We start from the raw sequence: 16,545 nt of genomic DNA on the forward strand, positions 1-16,545 counted from the left end.
CCAAGCAACTCCTTTTTTTTTTTTTTTTTTTAATGAATAAGAAAAAGTAATAAGGAAAGAAGCAGCAAACAGACTGGGTGTGTTAACAAGTCTGGGCCACTGCAGGGGGTACATTGCCCAATTTCTGCACCCCGAGGCCCTCCAAAGTCTAGGAGAAGCTCCTGGGAGGTCCAGGGCCCAAGACCAAAGCCTCTATCAACTCTCCCACCTGTGAACTGCCCCTCTCCCAAGGTAGGCATTGTCGGGGTGTGTAGACTGGGAGCCACCCACACACCCGACTCTCCCCTCCTAGGGAATGCGTCCACCAGGTCATTTCTCCTGCAAACCCTCATTTTAAAGTGTCTTGGATGCTTTCCTGCCCTTTTTTTTTTTTTTTTTTTTTTTTTTTTTAACATAAAGAGGGGTGAGAGCCCAAGAGCTGCAGCAGGGGGAATAGACTGAAACTGCTGCCTACTCACACGCCAGTTTCCCTTCTTAGAACTCTAACCAGAAGCCAATGGTTTCCTCCATAAAAGAAAAACTCAATCTGTTGACTTTCTCTCTCCTCTCCTGCCAGCTTTTCTGCCCGAGCCGGGCTCTCTCTTCTCTGTGGGTTCGTCTTTCAGCCAGTCTTTCTCTGCTTCAGATTCTTGGTTTCTTGCTCCCGGTCGTCCCTGAACCTCTTTCACTCTTTAAAAAAAATGGGGAGGGGCGGTGAACAAGCAAAGAGGAAGCCCTCACCCACCCACCAAATCTCTTTCTTACTAGCAACTAATTCCCTCTCTCTCTCCACACACACAGTCATACACACACATACACATACACAGGCACGTACTCCGGCGGCCTCCAGATGTTCCCGACAGTGCGGCCATCTGCTTAGATTGCTGGGGCGCGCAGGGGGAGGGGGCAGGGATCCGGGATGCAGGAAGCTGTGAGCGAGGCCAACTAGAGGGGGCGGGAGCAGCGCACTTTTGAGACGCTCCCTAGAGTGGAACCCGGGCTCGGCTCAGGCTCCGCGGGCGGGGCGCGCGCCGAGAGAGGCTGGCACTTTGGCGACACTCCCTGAGCCGCCCCGCGGCCGGCCCGAGCCGCCACCCGGCGCCCGGCAGGGGGGAGCCTGGCTGCGGGCGGGGACTGAGGGGCGGGCCGCGCCGCGCGGAGAAAAGCGCTGGCCGGAGGGCCCGCGGCCGGGCCGCCGGGGTGAGCGTGCCGAGGCGGCTGTGGCGCAGGCTTCCAGGTGAGTGCAGTTCCCCGGGCGGGGCGAGAGTCCGCGCTGCGGTTGAAGATCCCAAGTCCCCGATCCTAGCCTCGCGGCCCCTTCGGAGGGCGGGCTGGGGACGCCGGGCGCAGGGGCGGGGCTGGGTCCTGCCGAGGCCCCTCAACTTTCGTCGGACGCCTAGGGCTGGGCGGGAGTGGGGAACGCCGACCCAGGGGAGAGGTCTTGCGGGAGACAAAGGCTCCGCCCAGGGGCCGTGTGGGTCTTTGTGCGGACACGTGCATCTCACGTTTGTGGGTCTTTGTGGATTTGCGGTCGGGGACGCGCCGCTGCCGGTGCCTTTGTGTGTCCGTGGCTTTGCGCGGCTGCTTTGCGCCCGTGTCCACGTTTGCGGGCCTGCGCTTGGCTGTGGGCGTCGGTGGGCGCATCGCGTGTCTCCGCGTACGTGGTCGGTGCCTGCCGACGTGTCTGGGCTGGGTGTCCGCAGAGGGTGTGCGCACCGAGAGCCCAACGCCGCCCCACCCCCCCGCTCCCCCGCTGTCCCCTCGGGCCGACGACTTGGCTCCAAACTTTTCTCCCGGTTCCTCGGGCAACAGCCCCAGTCCTCCCCACCGCTACCCGGCCGGGGGCGCAGACAGCCCTCCCCCTCCTCCTCCCCCTCCTGAGGTCCCAGGACCGCAAGGGGCTGCGATGGGATTGGTGGTCGGGGGATCGGCAGCGCCTGGGGACTGGCCGGGCAGGGGCTGGGCGGAGCGTGTGGACTCCCCCTCAGACCCCGGCTGGGAGGAAGAGGCGAGCGGTGGGTCCCAGGCTCCGGCCCTGGGCTGGGGAGAGGAAGGGACAGGGCGGCTGGCGTTGCCCTCCCCGCGCTTCTTGGAAAGAGTGTGATCCAGAGAGTTGCGTCTGTTTGGTAGGGAGACAGGCTCCGCTTTGAGACCCACTCTCCGTTTGCAGCCCGCCCCCGGGGTAGGGGGACCAACCCTCGGACCCGGTAGGGGAGAGGGCGACTGCCAGTCCAGATCTGGGCATGCCCGAGGCGCCGGCTCGCAGGACCCGGAGCTGGGCTGGGGGCCGTGGGACCCTCACATACACAGGTTTCAACTGGGACGGCCACTGGCCCCTGTGCGGCGCTGGCAAGTTGCTCAGCTTCGCGGAGTCGCGGTCACTCTGGCACGGACAGGGCGAGAACTCCCTCGCGGCTCGGGGCGTGCGGTGGGAATAACCCGCGCTGCTGGAGCCGGGCGGAGAGCAGCGCCAGCCCACACTTGGCCTGGCGAGGAGGTGACTCAAGACCTTCGATTCTTCTTTCATCTTTGTGCGCCCTGCCCTTCGGATAAGTCTAGACTTGCAGTGCCTGAGGCTGACCGAGCGGGTGGGGGGGCTCAGAGCTGCAGGAGCCTGCTGGGCTTTTGAGCCTAAGTCGCAAAGATAACCGTAAACACCCTCCTCCCCACCGCTCACTCCAGTCTTTAACCTAGAACTTTGTCGGATGCTGCAGACATGATGGAAGGGCACAGGCCGCTAACCTGGGAAAGAAACAACTGTGGGCATTTTCCTTTCCCTCTCCGGCCTCAGTTTCCCTTCTGGAAGGGGAGGTATTGATAGCCTCTTCTGTTCTGGCTGACTGCTTCAGATCCCAGAACCCAGAAACACTTTGATGTTTAACCTACACCTCCATTCTGACCTGACCTATTCCGAGGCACTACTTTGCTCCCCAGGAAGGCTGCAATGCAACCGCCACCGGGCTTCCACCTACCCTTCCTCCAACACCAGGAAAGGCAAAAGCTGATAAATGAGTCAAAAATGGAGAGGGAAGGGAGGGGGATTGACCTTTTCTCCTCTTACTTTTTAAATGACAGTTTGTGGTGGTAAAGTCCAGATCAGTCTTCTTCTTAATCATAACTCCTGGGTCAACACAGGGGATGCAGTTAAGAGTTCATGCTTCAGTTTTCAGAGCAAGGCTGGCCTGGGCACTGAGGACACTTCCTAAAGAGGGTTGGGTCCTCCCTGAAAGCCCCCTGGCCAAAACAAGTCCTAAGAGGGGTTCTGTGGGAATAACCCGGAGAAGGGGCCTGACAGGAGGTTCCTCCTGCTCATGGTTTTGAAGTCAGTGGGTACACAGGGGAGGCAGGAAGAATCTCCCACAAAAGGATCAGCATGTGCAGGACCTGTGCATGAAAACAGCACAGGTGGTCAGCATGGTGGACCAGCAGACTCAAGGTCTTGAGGGTGGTGAATTGGAAGTGAACTTGAGGCTGGGAAGGTAGGGACCAAATCACCAAGGCCTTGAATGTCAGGCCAAGAAGGGGGATTTGAGCCTGTAGGCAATGGAGAGCTCCTGGAGGATTTAAACAGGCACAGCAGGGTGCGGTTGGTAATTCTATGAAACCCGTCTCTGGCTTGTGGGTGGTGCTGGAGGCCGAGAGACCAATCTGGAGGGCGAGTGATCCAGCCTCTTAGAGTCAAAGGGACCCGGATTTTACTCCCACCCCGTTGCTTCCTACCTCTGTGGCCTGGGACAAGTAACTTATTTAAAATGTGAGGATACTAATTCTTGCTCCACTGATTTGGTGTATTAAATAAGATAATGAATTACATGTGCAAAGAAATAAAAAGTGGTTTGTAGTGTGTATTACATTGTGCAGACATTCATTGGATTGCACTGACAATAGAAGGCAGAGACAGCATTGACTCTGGTCCTAAACCTGATTTCACCAGCGGGCAGAGCCCTAAGCATCCTGCAGGGTTGCACCAATTGTTATGTTCCCCACAAAGCAGAAGGGAGCTTTCTGTCCATGACATTTCATTCATCTGATTTATCACCTTCATGTGGCCAGGCTCATGCAGGCAAGGAGGTAGACACAGATTCGTAGATGGCCACAGAAGTGGGCCAGTACCTTGTCGGGGGCAGCCCAAGGGCCATGGGAGCTCACAGGATGGGTGGCCTTTCCTGGATGAGCGGCAGGGTAGACTGGGAAAGCCTCACAGAGGAGGTGGCTTTTTGAATCAAATGTGTGAGAGTTTGCTGGTAGACAAAGAAGGGTATCTTTGCATCAGAGGGAACAATGTGTGCAAAAAGGCAGGTGGCTCTAGAAGAGTCACAGGCCTCTAGACTAGAAAGCTGTCTCTGTGGGATGGGTTTTAAAGAGGGAGCTGTAGTAGGGTCCCAGACTTCTGTTGGGAAGTGCATTCTGGTGCCAGCATGGCTGGCAGTTGGAGTCAGGCCAGGAGCGAGGCTGTTGCAGCAGGTCTCTTGAGCCTGACCTGGACAGGGGGAGGTGACTGCCCAGCTTAGGGATGAGGGAAAGGGAAGACAGTGACCCCACCTGCCCAGGGGGAGCTGCGAATTTGATGCTGAGCCCTCATTCTGTCACAGGCAACACAGCAGCTTTTACCTGCTTTGGTCTCTGAGACCTTTCCAGCTCACCCTTCCCAGTCTCCTGGGAGTGCCTTGTCAGCACCTTGTAGCCACACTGGGATCCTGGATGGTATGTGGAGAGAGGATCCAAGGCCTCTGGGATGAATTGTGGATTCTTCTCCATCTTCAGCCCCTGCCTTGCCTCAGGATTTGCTGGTGTCACAGCACCTTTTTCTTCCCTGGTCCCTGAAATCACTCACTGGGGACAGGAACCAACATTCAGTGAATACCAACGTGTGCCAGGCCAGGTCTGGGTCTTCATTTTGCCTCATGTAATCATCACAGTGACCCGTTAGGACCAGCACTGGGATTATCACCATATTACAGACGAGGACTCAGAGGGGTGAGGGCACGAGCAAGCCTCAGAGCAGTGAAGGCCCTGTCGGGTTGGAACCCAGACTGCCTGGCTACAAAACCCTTGCCCTCTGCCCCATAGCGCCTCCTCATGTGTCCACGTACGCTGCCTCAGGTTGATGGGAACTTGAAAATCTTCAAGAAGAAGACATATTGAAAGGAGAAAATCCTATGGGGAGCCTTGCCCACCTCCCTGTAGATTATCCTCCTTGGGTAAGTTGCTAGGCTTACAGGTCCCTGCGATCACGTCATGGAGGAGGCCAGGTACTGGATGTCAGAATACCTGGGTCCTGGGTCTAGCCCCTGTCCTCCCTGGCTGTGTGACTCTGGACAGATCACAGAACCTCTCTGGACTTCTTAACACAGCTGTAAAGTAGATATGATGCCATCTAACCTGCTGATCCTGCAGGGTGACTGAACAGATGGTAGTTGAGGAAGCATGGGAGAGGTTGAGAGGTGTCCTTTGGTGAGGTAGTGGTATTCTAGATGCTTGGTGCATCTTCACATGGTGTCTGCTCTGTACCAGGCTCGGTGCTCAGCTTCAAGGGCATAAAAAGGAACCTAATCGCATCCCTGCCCACAGTAGGACAGACAGTTAAACATGTAAGTACAGTTCAGCATGATCAGGTCTAAGCACATGTGCTTATTTGTAAGCTGAGGCAGAGTGGATTTGGAGCTAAGACATCTGGGGTTAAGTCCGGGGTCCTCTCCTTCCCAGCTGAGTAACATCCATTTCTGTGTCTGCAAAATAGGGACAGTATCCCCAGGGTCAAGGCTCTGGTGAGGCAGAAGTGAGATGCTGGTGGAGAGCACATGGTGGGCTGCTGTGTTTGTCCAGATGTGCTGCATTGGTGGGTCTGTTGCAAGAGCTGGCCCTCAGGGCTCCGGGAGTCTGGCCTTGAAATTCTTTCTGCCTTGTGTTTCCAGAGCTGACAAAGTGGTTGGAGAGCAGGACGTTTCTGAACCATCCACCTGGGGATTTCCTTGGCATCAGCTTGAGTGAACTCATGACTGAGGGGAGCAGGGTGGGAGGCAGCTCTGTGTTGAGGAACAGCTGATCGAGACAAAGGCTGGTCTCAGGGGGGTGCTGGGGCCCTGTACCAGTGGGGCCCTGTGCCAACAGTGCCCTGTGGAAGTTGTCGAGGGCGGTGGGGGCAGCTGGAAAACTTTACATACCAGAGATGCTGTAGTGCAGCACCAGGGTCAGGCAGTTGGGGCCAGGTGGGTTCAAGCTGGAACCCAACACCCAGAGCTGTCCTTATCAGCAGACACCAGGGAAGTGACTGAAGAATGTCATCACAGCCAGTCTCGGACCTGCTGTGCTCCTGGCGCCACACTGGGAACTTGGGTGGGGAGGAACATGAAGGATCACATGGTGACTGCCTTCAGAAGGCTTAGCAAATCACTGTCATTGTCTACCACACATTGAGTATTTGTGTAGCAGATAGTGAGTGGAATGCCTGCCATTCTGTCATTTAATCCTTTCAACAACCCTGTGTTCTCAGCCCTGTTGAGGACCCTCAGAGCGGGTCCCAAGACTTACCCAAGGCTGGTAGGTACAGAGCTAGGTTCACACCTGGTCTGGGTCTTGCGGTTGACCCGTTCATCCTGCTCTTCCTCCACACACCCTCTAGGCCTGGCTCTGATCCCAGGTGGGGGAAAGAACACACAGGTAAAGTAGGCAGGGCACTGCCCCAAGCTGCTTACACATCAAGTAGGAAAACAGCAGGTAACTCACGGCAGAGAATTTACTGAAGGAGGCCTGTGGGTAGCCTGTGGGGTGAGAGGCCAGGAGGGAGGGGTGGCCCGAGGGCCTGAGTGGACAGAACAGGCTTTGTTGTGCTGGGAGCAGGCCAGGGGCAGGCGGGATGGATGCATGCAGTTCTGGCAGTCACATGAGGCATCAGGTCCCAGGTCCTGGGCCCTGCTCTGCCATTCCTTGCTGTCACTGCCCCTCTCTGGGCCCCAGTTGCCCATGATCCCCAAGGGGCCTTCCAGCTCCCAAGCCCTGGAATTCTCCAAGTTTGGAGATGTATTAGCAGAGGCTGAGAGTTGTCCAAAGTCCATCAAGGGAAGGCTGTTCCCACTTTGGCTGTCAAGGAGGGTTCAAATCCAGATGAGGGGCTGGGGACAGGTGGGAGGGGAGAAGAAGGTGGTGACAACTTGCAGGTGCCTCGTGCATGGGAGAACTTGATTTCTGTAGGTAAAAAGCAGAACCCAAGAGGTTTCTGATACGGAGAGTGATGTGGCCAAAGCTGTTTTAGAGGTGTCTCATAGCAGTGTGTGCGGTGTCACCTGGGGAGACCTGCCTGGAGCCTGTTGGGGCCATACCATTTACTCTTTGTCCTTGCAGGCCATCAGCAAACTTAGAGTCACTGTGGACCTGGCCCTGTGGGCCCAACAATGCATGATTCATGGCCCCTGCACTGGAAGGCCTTACGGTATATCCCCCAAATCACAGATGGATGTGGTTTCTAAGCCCTTGTCCTCCTGTTCTTGTGTTTTATAATCTGGTCAATCAGTGGATATCTTGTATCTGCAGGTCAAGATTTGGAAAAAAATGTTGAATCTTGACTGAAAGATCCCTTTCTCCCTCAGCCTTCTTTGGTGGCTACCAGCCTTCATTTCTCTTTCTCCTGGGGGTAGAGTACGGGTCCCAGAGGGAGGCAATGTGAATACTGTTACACAGATGAGAAAACCAAGGCTCAAAGAAAACAGGGAAGGTCACACAGATAGTGGCACACCTGGGACTAGAGCCCCAGTCTCCTGGGTCCAAAGCTGGTGGTAGTGATCTTGTTATAAGTTGGTCTTCTGTTCTCATTGCTGGTCTGTAAGCCCCATGAGGACAGGGACCCTAGTATCTATCCCATCACCACCCACCACCCCCTACTCCCTCCTGGCCTAGCCCAGTGCTTTGTATATACTTAGTAGAAATTTAGGATATGCTTTTGTTAAACTTTAAAATCCTGAAACTCTGGAGTTGGATTATCTAAACTGAACCTCTTACTGTGAAGCTGGAGAAACTGAGGCACAGAAGGGGGAAGAGACTTGTTCAGAGATGAGATGAGGACAGTCCATGGCAGAGCAGGCACTGAGACCTAGGGCTCCTGACCGTCCTGCAGGACTTCTCTTGTCACCAGGCACAGTTGCCCTGTCACCTCCCTGTCAGTGCCCCAGAGTGTGGGGAGGGAAGTAGTCGGTGACTGTGTCTCAGGGGGCTTCATCTACCATTGGCTGCACATTTGTCAGCGTCCTGGTGCTGTGCTGGGTGTTTCACACGAACGATCTCTAGCCCTTGCGGCAACTCCTTGAGGAAGGGATTGTTAACTCCATTTTAACTCCCCATGACTTCTGATATGGTTTGGCTGTGCCCCCACCCAAATCTGAACTTGAATTGTATCTCCCAGAATTCCCATGTGTTGCGGGAGGGACCCAATGGGAGGTAATCGAATGCAGGAAGCTTTTGCTTCCTCCTCATTGTATCTTGCCACTGCCATGTAAGAAGTGTGTTTCGCCCTCCGCCATGATTATGAGAACTTCCCCGGCCACGTGGAACTGTTAAGTTCAATTAAGCCACTTTCTTTTATATGTTGCCCAGTCTCAGGTTTGTCTTTATCAGCAGCATGAAAAAGGACTAATACAGTAAATTGGTGCCAGTAGAGTGGGGGCATTGCTGAAAAGATACCCAAAAACATGGAAGCAACTTTGGACCTGGGTAACAAGCACAGGTTGGAACAGTTTGGAGGGTTCAGAAGAAGACAGGAAAATGTGGGAAAGTTTGGAACTTCCTAGAGACTTATTGAATGGCTTTGCCCAAAATCCTGATGGCAATATGGACAATAAAGTACAGGCTGAGGTGGTCTCAGATGGAAATGAGGAACTTGTTGGGAACTGGAGCAAAGGTGACTCTTGTTATGTTTTAGCAAAGAGATGGCAGCAATTTGCTCCTGCCCTAGAGATTTGTGGAACTTTGAACTTCAGAGCAATGATTTAGGGTATCTGGCAGAAGAAATTTCTAAGCAGGAAAGCATTCAAGAGGTGACCTGGGTGCTGTTAAAGGCATTCCGTTTTATAAGGGAAGCAGAGCATAGAAGTTTGGAAAATTTGTAGCTTGACAATGCATTGGAAAAGAAAAGAAAATCCCATTTTCTGAGGAGACATTTAAGCCGGCTGCAGAAATTTGCATAACTTGCAGCTGAATGTTAACTCCCAAGACAATGGGGAAAATGTCTCCAGGGCATGTCAGAGTGCTTCAAGGCAGCCCTTCTCATCACAGGCCTGGAGGCGTAGGAGGAAAAAAATGGTTTCTTGGGCCAGGCCCAGGATCTCCATGCTGTGTGCAGCCTAGGGACTTGGTGTCCTGTGTCCCAGACACTCCAGCCATGACTAAAAGGGGCCAAGGTACAATTCAGCCATGGCTTCAGAGGGTGCAAGCCCCAAGACTTCGCAGGTTCCAGAACCACCATCATTCACTGACCTTGGGCAGGTGACCCAATCTCTCTGAGCATCCACAGAAGGGGATAATTGTTCATTTTACAAAACACAAACCAAAGCTCAACACCACTTGGCAGCTTCCATGTGGTGTTGAGCCTGTGGGTACACAGAAGTCAAGAATTGAGGTTTGGGAACCTCTGCCTAGATTTCAGAAGATGTATGGAAACACCTGGATGCCCAGGCAGAAGTTTGCTGCAGGGGTGGGACCCTCATGGAGAACCTCTGCTAGGGCAGTGCAGAAAGGAAATGTGGGGTTGGAGTAGAGTCCCTACTGGGGCACCGCCTAGTGGAGCTGTGAGAAGAGGGGCACCGTCCTCTAGACCTCAGAATGGCAGATCCACCAACAGCTTGCACTGTGCACCTGGAAAAGCTGCAGACACTCAACGCCAGTCCGTGAAAGCAGCCAGAAAGGAGGCTGCACCCTGCAAAGCCACGGGGGTGGAGCTGCCCAAGACTGTGGGAACCCACCTCTTGCATCAGCATGACTCAGATATGTGGGACATGGAGTCAAAGGAGATCATTTTGGAACTTTAGTAAGATTTGACTGCCCTGCTGGATTTTGAACTTGCCTGGGGCCTGTAGCCCCTTTGTTTTGGCTAATTTCTTCCATGTGGAACAGCTGTATTTACCCAATGCCTGTACCCCCACTGTATCTAGGAAGTAACTAACTTGCTTTTGATTTTACAGGCTCGTAGGTGGAAGGGACTTGTCTCAGATGAGACATTGGACTGTGGACTTTTGGGTTAATACTGAAATGAGTTAAGACTTTGGGGGACTGTTGGGAAGGCATGATTGGTTTTGAAATGTGAGAACATGAGATTTGGGAGGGACCAGGGGTGGAATGATATGGTTTAGCTGTGCCCGCACCCAAATCTCAACTTGAATTGTATCTCCCAGTATTCCCATGTGTTGTGGGAGGGACCCAGTGGGAGGTAATTGAATCATGGGGCCAGTCTTTCCCAAGCTATTCTCGTGATAGTGAATAAGTCTCACAAGATCTGATGGGTTTATCAGGGGCTTCAGCTTTTGCTTCCTCCTCATTCTCTCTTGCCGCCGCCATGTAAGAAGTGCCTTTTGCCTTCCACCATGATTGTTAGACCTTCCCCAGCCACGTGGAATTGTAAGTCCAATTAAACCTCTTTCTTTTGTAAATTGCCCAGTCTTAGGTATGTCTTTATCAGCAGCATGAAAACAGACTAATACAACTTCCCAGAGTTGCACAGTGTAGCAAGTCACTCCTGCTAAAGATGGTCAGCCACCTTCCTTTTCCGATCCTCAGTTTCTCTGCTCTAAAATGGGGATGAGACTGCTGGCTCACAGAGTGACTGTGCGGACTAAATGAAAGCATGTGTGTCCAGCACTAGCAGAGAGTGAGGACTGGCCCTGACTGTCACTGTCGTCACTTCCCACTGCAAATGCCCAGCCCCGGGCATAGGCCCGGCACAGAGCAGGAACCCCAGGAGAGGTGTCTACTGTGCAGGGCTGAGCAAGGAACCTAGTTCAGTGCCCTGGGAGCATCTGCAGACAGTTACCTAGGTAACTCCTGCCCCTTTACATCAGATGCCTCTTTACATCGGCTGTTACTACCATTGCCTCAGTTCTGTATCTTCTGGCTGCTGGGTGATGACTGCCTTGTGCATGTGCACAGCCCTTCACAGTTGGCAGTAAGGGTTAATCAACTTAGGTGAAGAGGGCAGGGCAGAAATTGCCACCCTGTAGTGCAGAGGACAAGGCTGAGGCTTAAAGAGGGGCAGCAAGAGGTCCCCTCTGGCGGGATAGCATTTGGGTCGTATTTTGAGCTGCTGGTTACATAAGTGGGAGCTCATATGAGGCCATTTGGCATTTCACGGACCCCTTGTATAATCACCTCTGGGAATCAAAGGGTAATTTCGGGGCCTTTGTGGTGTTTGTTTAAACCCCAGGAAGGGTGGGTATGAATGAGCAGATCAGCTTAGCAGGGGAGGTGGGGCCTTTGGTGGTAATGAGCCCTGCGGTGAGGAGCTCACCCAGGGGAACAAAGGGGGCCTGAAGCAACTTAATATTTTCCTTTTGGTTCCAGACATTGGAACACTCTGTCCTGCCTCAGCTGGGACCATGCCCAGGATGCACCTGGGCTGGATTTAATCCTGAAATTGGCCTCTACAAAAGAAAGGGGTGGGAGAGGAGGGGCCCACGTGGGGAGGGGGGTAGGGGAGAAGAGTCCCACTTTTCCCTGCCCCTGGGCAAAGCCAGAGTGCAGATCAAGTGGCTAGCCCTTTAAAGTTTCATGCAGGGCTGGTAATGCAATCCTGCTGCTCCCTCCCCCTTCCAGTCTGGAAGGTGGGCAGGTCCCTGGCCCATCTCCTCCCCCTCTCTCACCTCCTTCCTGAAGTCCAGAGGGAGGGATGGGCAGGAGGGCAGGGGGCCCAGAGCAGGGCCACCCAGATGAAGAGCCCGGCTAGAAGGAAGCTTAGTGCCTTCTGTCTCCCAGGCTGCTGAGGGGCCACTGTGCAGGGCCGGGGTGACCACAGACTATCCAATTGGTCTAGTTAGAAGCTCCCACTGCCCAACCCTCTCCTTCTCATGCTGGCACCACTGAGCACCACCATCCCAGGAGCTACAGTGGACGTGAACACAGGCTTTGAATCCAACAACAGTGGGTGGTGTGACCATTAGATGTGACAACACGTATGTAGCGCCTGGCATCTGTAGCAGCCACCACTGTAATTGTACAGAGGGAACTGAGATCTGAGGAGGGAAACTGGCTCATGCCACAGCAAGTGTCAGTGGGAAAAGCCCCTCCTGCACCCTGCCTCTCCACCAGCTACTCTGCCAGTCCTGCTGGAGGCAACGCATATGAATATAGTAATTGGAGTACACCAGGCCTGGGTCCCATTCCTGCCCTGCATTTTACTAGTTTGGGGTAAGGCCCTATTCATCTCTGAGCCTCTGTTTCTTCATCTGTATAATGGGGGAAGCAGCCTAACTGCCTGCCCGAGGTTAAAGGAAGAACCAAAGAGGGGTAGTAGCTTAATCTGCTGGTGGCAAGGGACAGAGTAAGGGGGAAAGAGGCTTGGGACAGGTGTCCCCAAAACCCATCTGGGAATCTGGACACCCACGTTGGACACCAGGATGCCCAATGAGAAGGGAAGTTCCTGCCCCTGGACGACAGGCTAGGGGGACAGGGCAGGTGGAGTATGGGTGCAGTGGGGCAGTCACTGCAGGCCCCATTGCAGGGAGGGAGTCCTGGTCTTGAAGGCCAGCCCCGGCCAGACCACAGGTGCTTTCTCTGTCAGTGTCCCCTCTAGTGCCACTCCACTCTGCTGTGTGGCTGTCCAAAAGTGTCTTAACCTAAGGCCCAGTTCCCTTTTGGTAAAACAGAGAATTTTCTGCCTTGGAAGGTGGTTGTGAGGGTCAGATGCGACCATGCTGTGGGGCAGCCAGAACAGTGCCCGACGTGTAACACTTGCTCAGCAGAGAGTGGGGCACCCTGGGCACACCCTACCCTCAGCCCTGTGGATGAGCCCCTCACCTGGGGCCCGAGGTCTAGACCAACCCAGGGACTCTGGACCATCAGAGCTGGAGAGGCCAGCCCGAGAAATCGTCTAGTCTGGTGGGTTTCAAACTGGGTTTCCTAACACCCTAGGCAGGGATGGTGGGCAGAAGTCGAGGGCTTCAGGTCCCCCTCACTTCAGCCAGACCAGGCCCGCCTTTATCTGCTGCTCTTGTTTAAGAAAGCGATCTGCTACTTCTAGTTGAAAATTCACCACCTGGCCTCACGCCCCTTACCATACAGATGGAGAGGCAGAGGCCAGAGAAGAACTGGGACTAGGAACTCTGTGGAGTGTTCCAGGAAGCATTCCAGGAGGTCGGGGTCTGCGACACCTTCCAACAGTGTCTAGACTGGGCTCATGTCCTGTGCGGTGGGTTTAGACCATCTGGTGCATTCATTCCTCACCTGTGGCTCTCTTTCTAGCCCCCACCATGCCGTGGCCTCTGCTGCTGCTGCTGGCCGTGAGTGGGGCCCAGACAACCCGGCCATGCTTCCCCGGGTGCCAGTGCGAGGTGGAGACCTTCGGCCTTTTCGACAGCTTCAGCCTGACTCGGGTGGATTGTAGCGGCCTGGGCCCCCACATCATGCCGGTGCCCATCCCTCTGGACACAGCCCACTTGGACCTGTCCTCCAACCGGCTGGAGATGGTGAATGAGTCGGTGTTGGCAGGGCCAGGCTACACGACACTGGCTGGCCTGGATCTCAGCCACAACCTGCTCACCAGCATCTCACCCACTGCCTTCTCCCGCCTTCGCTACCTGGAGTCGCTTGACCTCAGCCACAATGGCCTGACAGCCCTGCCAGCCGAGAGCTTCACCAGCTCACCCCTGAGTGACGTGAACCTTAGCCACAACCAGCTCCGGGAGGTCTCAGTGTCCGCCTTCACGACGCACAGTCAGGGCCGGGCACTACACGTGGACCTCTCCCACAACCTCATTCACCGCCTCGTGCCCCACCCCACGAGGGCCGGCCTGCCTGTGCCCACCATTCAGAGCCTGAACCTGGCCTGGAACCGGCTCCATGCCGTGCCCAACCTCCGAGACTTGCCCCTGCGCTACCTGAGCCTGGATGGGAACCCTCTAGCTGTCATTGGTCCGGGTGCCTTCACAGGGCTGGGAGGCCTTACACACCTGTCTCTGGCCAGCCTGCAGAGGCTCCCTGAGCTGGCGCCCAATGGCTTCCGTGAGCTACCGGGCCTGCAGGTCCTGGACCTGTCGGGCAACCCCAAGCTTAACTGGGCAGGAGCTGAGGTGTTTTCAGGCCTGAGCTCCCTGCAGGAGCTGGACCTTTCGGGCACCAACCTGGTGCCCCTGCCTGAGGCGCTGCTCCTCCACCTCCCGGCACTGCAGAGCGTCAGCGTGGGCCAGGATGTGCGGTGCCGGCGCCTGGTGCGGGAGGGCACCTACCCCCGGAGGCCTGGCTCCAGCCCCAAGGTGGCCCTGCACTGCGTAGACACCCGGGAATCTGCTGCCAGGGGCCCCACCATCTTGTGACAAATGGTGTGGCCCAGGGCCACATAACAGACTGCTGTCCTGGGCTGCCTCAGGTCCCGAGTAACTTACGTTCAATGTGCCAACACCAGTGGGGAGCCCGCAGGCCTATGTGGCAGTGTCACCGCAGGAGTTGTGGGCCTAGGAGAGGCTTTGGACCTGGGAGCCACACCTAGGAGCAAAGTCTCACCCCTTTGTCTACGTTGCTTCCCCAAACCATGAGCAGAGGGACTTCGATGCCAAACCAGACTCGGGTCCCCTCCTGCTTCCCTTCCCCACTTATCCCCCAAGTGCCTTCCCTCATGCCTGGGCCGGCCTGACCCGCAGTGGGCAGAGGGTGGGTGGGACCCCCTGCTGCAGGGCAGAGTTCAGGTCCACTGGGCTGAGTGTCCCCTTGGGCCCATGGCCCAGTCACTCAGGGGCGAGTTTCTTTTCTAACATAGCCCTTTCTTTGCCGTGAGGCCATGAGGCCCGCTTCATTCTTTTCTATTTCCCTAGAACCTTAATGGTAGAAGAAATTGCAAAGAATCAAGTCCACCCTTCTCATGTGACAGATGGGGAAACTGAGGCCTTGAGAAGGAAAAAGGCTAATCTGAGTTCCTACGGGCAGTGGCATGACTGGAGCACAGCCTCCTGCCTCCCAGCCCGGACCCAATGCACTTTCTTGTCTCCTCTAATAAGCCCCACCCTCCCCGCCTGGGCTCCCCTTGCTGCCCTTGCCTGTTCCCCGTTAGCACAGGAGTAGCAGCAGCAGGACAGGCAAGAGCCTCACAAGTGGGACTCTGGGCCTCTGACCAGCTGTGCGGCATGGGCTAAGTCACTCTGCCCTTCGGAGCCTCTGGAAGCTTAGGGCACATTGGTTCCAGCCTAGCCAGTTTCTCACCCTGGGTTGGGGTCCCCCAGCATCCAGACTGGAAACCTACCCATTTTCCCCTGAGCATCCTCTAGATGCTGCCCCAAGGAGTTGCTGCAGTTCTGGAGCCTCATCTGGCTGGGAGCTCCAAGGGGCCTCCTGGATTCAGTCCCCACTGGCCCTGAGCACGACAGCCCTTCTTACCCTCCCAGGAATGCCATGAAAGGAGACAAGGTCTGCCCGACCCATGTCTATGCTCTGCCCCCAGGGTAGCATCTCAGCTTCCAAACCCTGGGCTGTTTCCTTAGTCTTCATTTTATAAAAGTTGTTGCCTTTTTAACGGAGTGTCGCTTTCAACCCGCCTCCCCTACCCCTGCTGGCTGGGGATGGAGACATGTCATTTGTAAAAGCAGAAAAAGGTTGCATTTGTTCACTTTTGTAATATTGTCCTGGGCCTGTGTTGGGGTGTTGGGGGAAGCTGGGCATCAGTGGCCACATGGGCAGCAGGGGCTGGCCCCACAGAGACCCCACAGGGCAGTGAGCTTTGTCTTCCCCCACCTGCCTAGCCCATCATCTATCTAACTGGTCCTTGATTTAATAAACACTATAAAAAGTTCTTTGCCAGTGGCGGGCGCCTGTAGTCCCAGCTACTCGGGAGGCTGAGGCAGGAGAATGGCGTGAACCCGGGAGGCGGAGCTTGCAGTGAGCCGAGATTGCACCACTGCACTCCAGCCTGGGCGACAGAGCGAGACTCCGTCTCAAAAAAAAAAAAAAAAAAAAAAAAAAAAAAAGTTCTTTGCTTTACTCAGCCAGTGGCCACTGGCAATCCCTGGGCTGGGCTCTGGGGCCACAAAGATGAATCAGGTTAGGCCCTGCCCTGGGCAGCTTGTTCTCCCTGAAAAGCCTGATAATCTCAGGATTTGGGGAGTAAGGTGACGTGAAGGAGGGAGTTCCTGCACCCTGTTCACCTCTCATCTCCCGTGGCCCTACCCCACTGTTCCTGCCACCCCAACTCCAGCCATAGCCATGAGCATGCAGGCCCTTGCACACCTGTTCTCTTGCTCAGGCGTTACTGTGGGACCTTGCTCTTGCCCTCACCCCTGTCTCTCAACCTCCTTCCTATCCAGTAGACCTCGTTCTTGCCCGCCCGCAGAAGGTTCCCTGGTCCCTTCCACCTCCCTCCTCTGAACTGCAACAGTATTTTGTTTT

At 55.2% G+C, this 16,545-nt stretch overlaps 1 protein-coding gene across 2 annotated transcripts; it reads left to right on the forward strand.

Moving 5' to 3' along the window:
* Positions 1-1,081: 1,081 nt before the first annotated feature.
* TSKU (tsukushi, small leucine rich proteoglycan) lies at positions 1,082-15,952 on the forward strand. 2 transcript variants are annotated; one of them, XM_004051850.5, is made up of 2 exons: positions 1,082-1,216; positions 13,417-15,952. In XM_004051850.5, exon 2 carries the CDS (start codon positions 13,425-13,427, stop codon positions 14,484-14,486), a length of 1,062 nt encoding a protein of 353 aa, XP_004051898.4. In that variant the 5' UTR covers positions 1,082-1,216; positions 13,417-13,424; the 3' UTR covers positions 14,487-15,952. The 2 variants fall into 2 exon arrangements, with proteins under 2 accessions (XP_004051898.4, XP_004051902.4); XM_004051854.5 differs by lacking the exon at positions 1,082-1,216 and adding an exon at positions 9,563-10,581.
* The last annotated feature ends 593 nt before the right edge of the window (positions 15,953-16,545 follow it).

This window comes from Gorilla gorilla, chromosome 9 (genome assembly GCF_029281585.2).
Source record: "Gorilla gorilla gorilla isolate KB3781 chromosome 9, NHGRI_mGorGor1-v2.1_pri, whole genome shotgun sequence".
Taxonomy (NCBI): domain Eukaryota; kingdom Metazoa; phylum Chordata; class Mammalia; order Primates; family Hominidae; genus Gorilla; species Gorilla gorilla.

Coding starts and splice junctions, on each gene's coding strand:
- TSKU (XM_004051854.5), top strand. CDS start 10,548: ATGATTGTTAGACCTTCCCCAGCCACGTGGAATT. Junction 10,582..13,416: donor TTCCCCAGCCACGTGGAATT/GTAAGTCCAATT, acceptor CTCTCTTTCTAG/CCCCCACCATGCCGTGGCCT.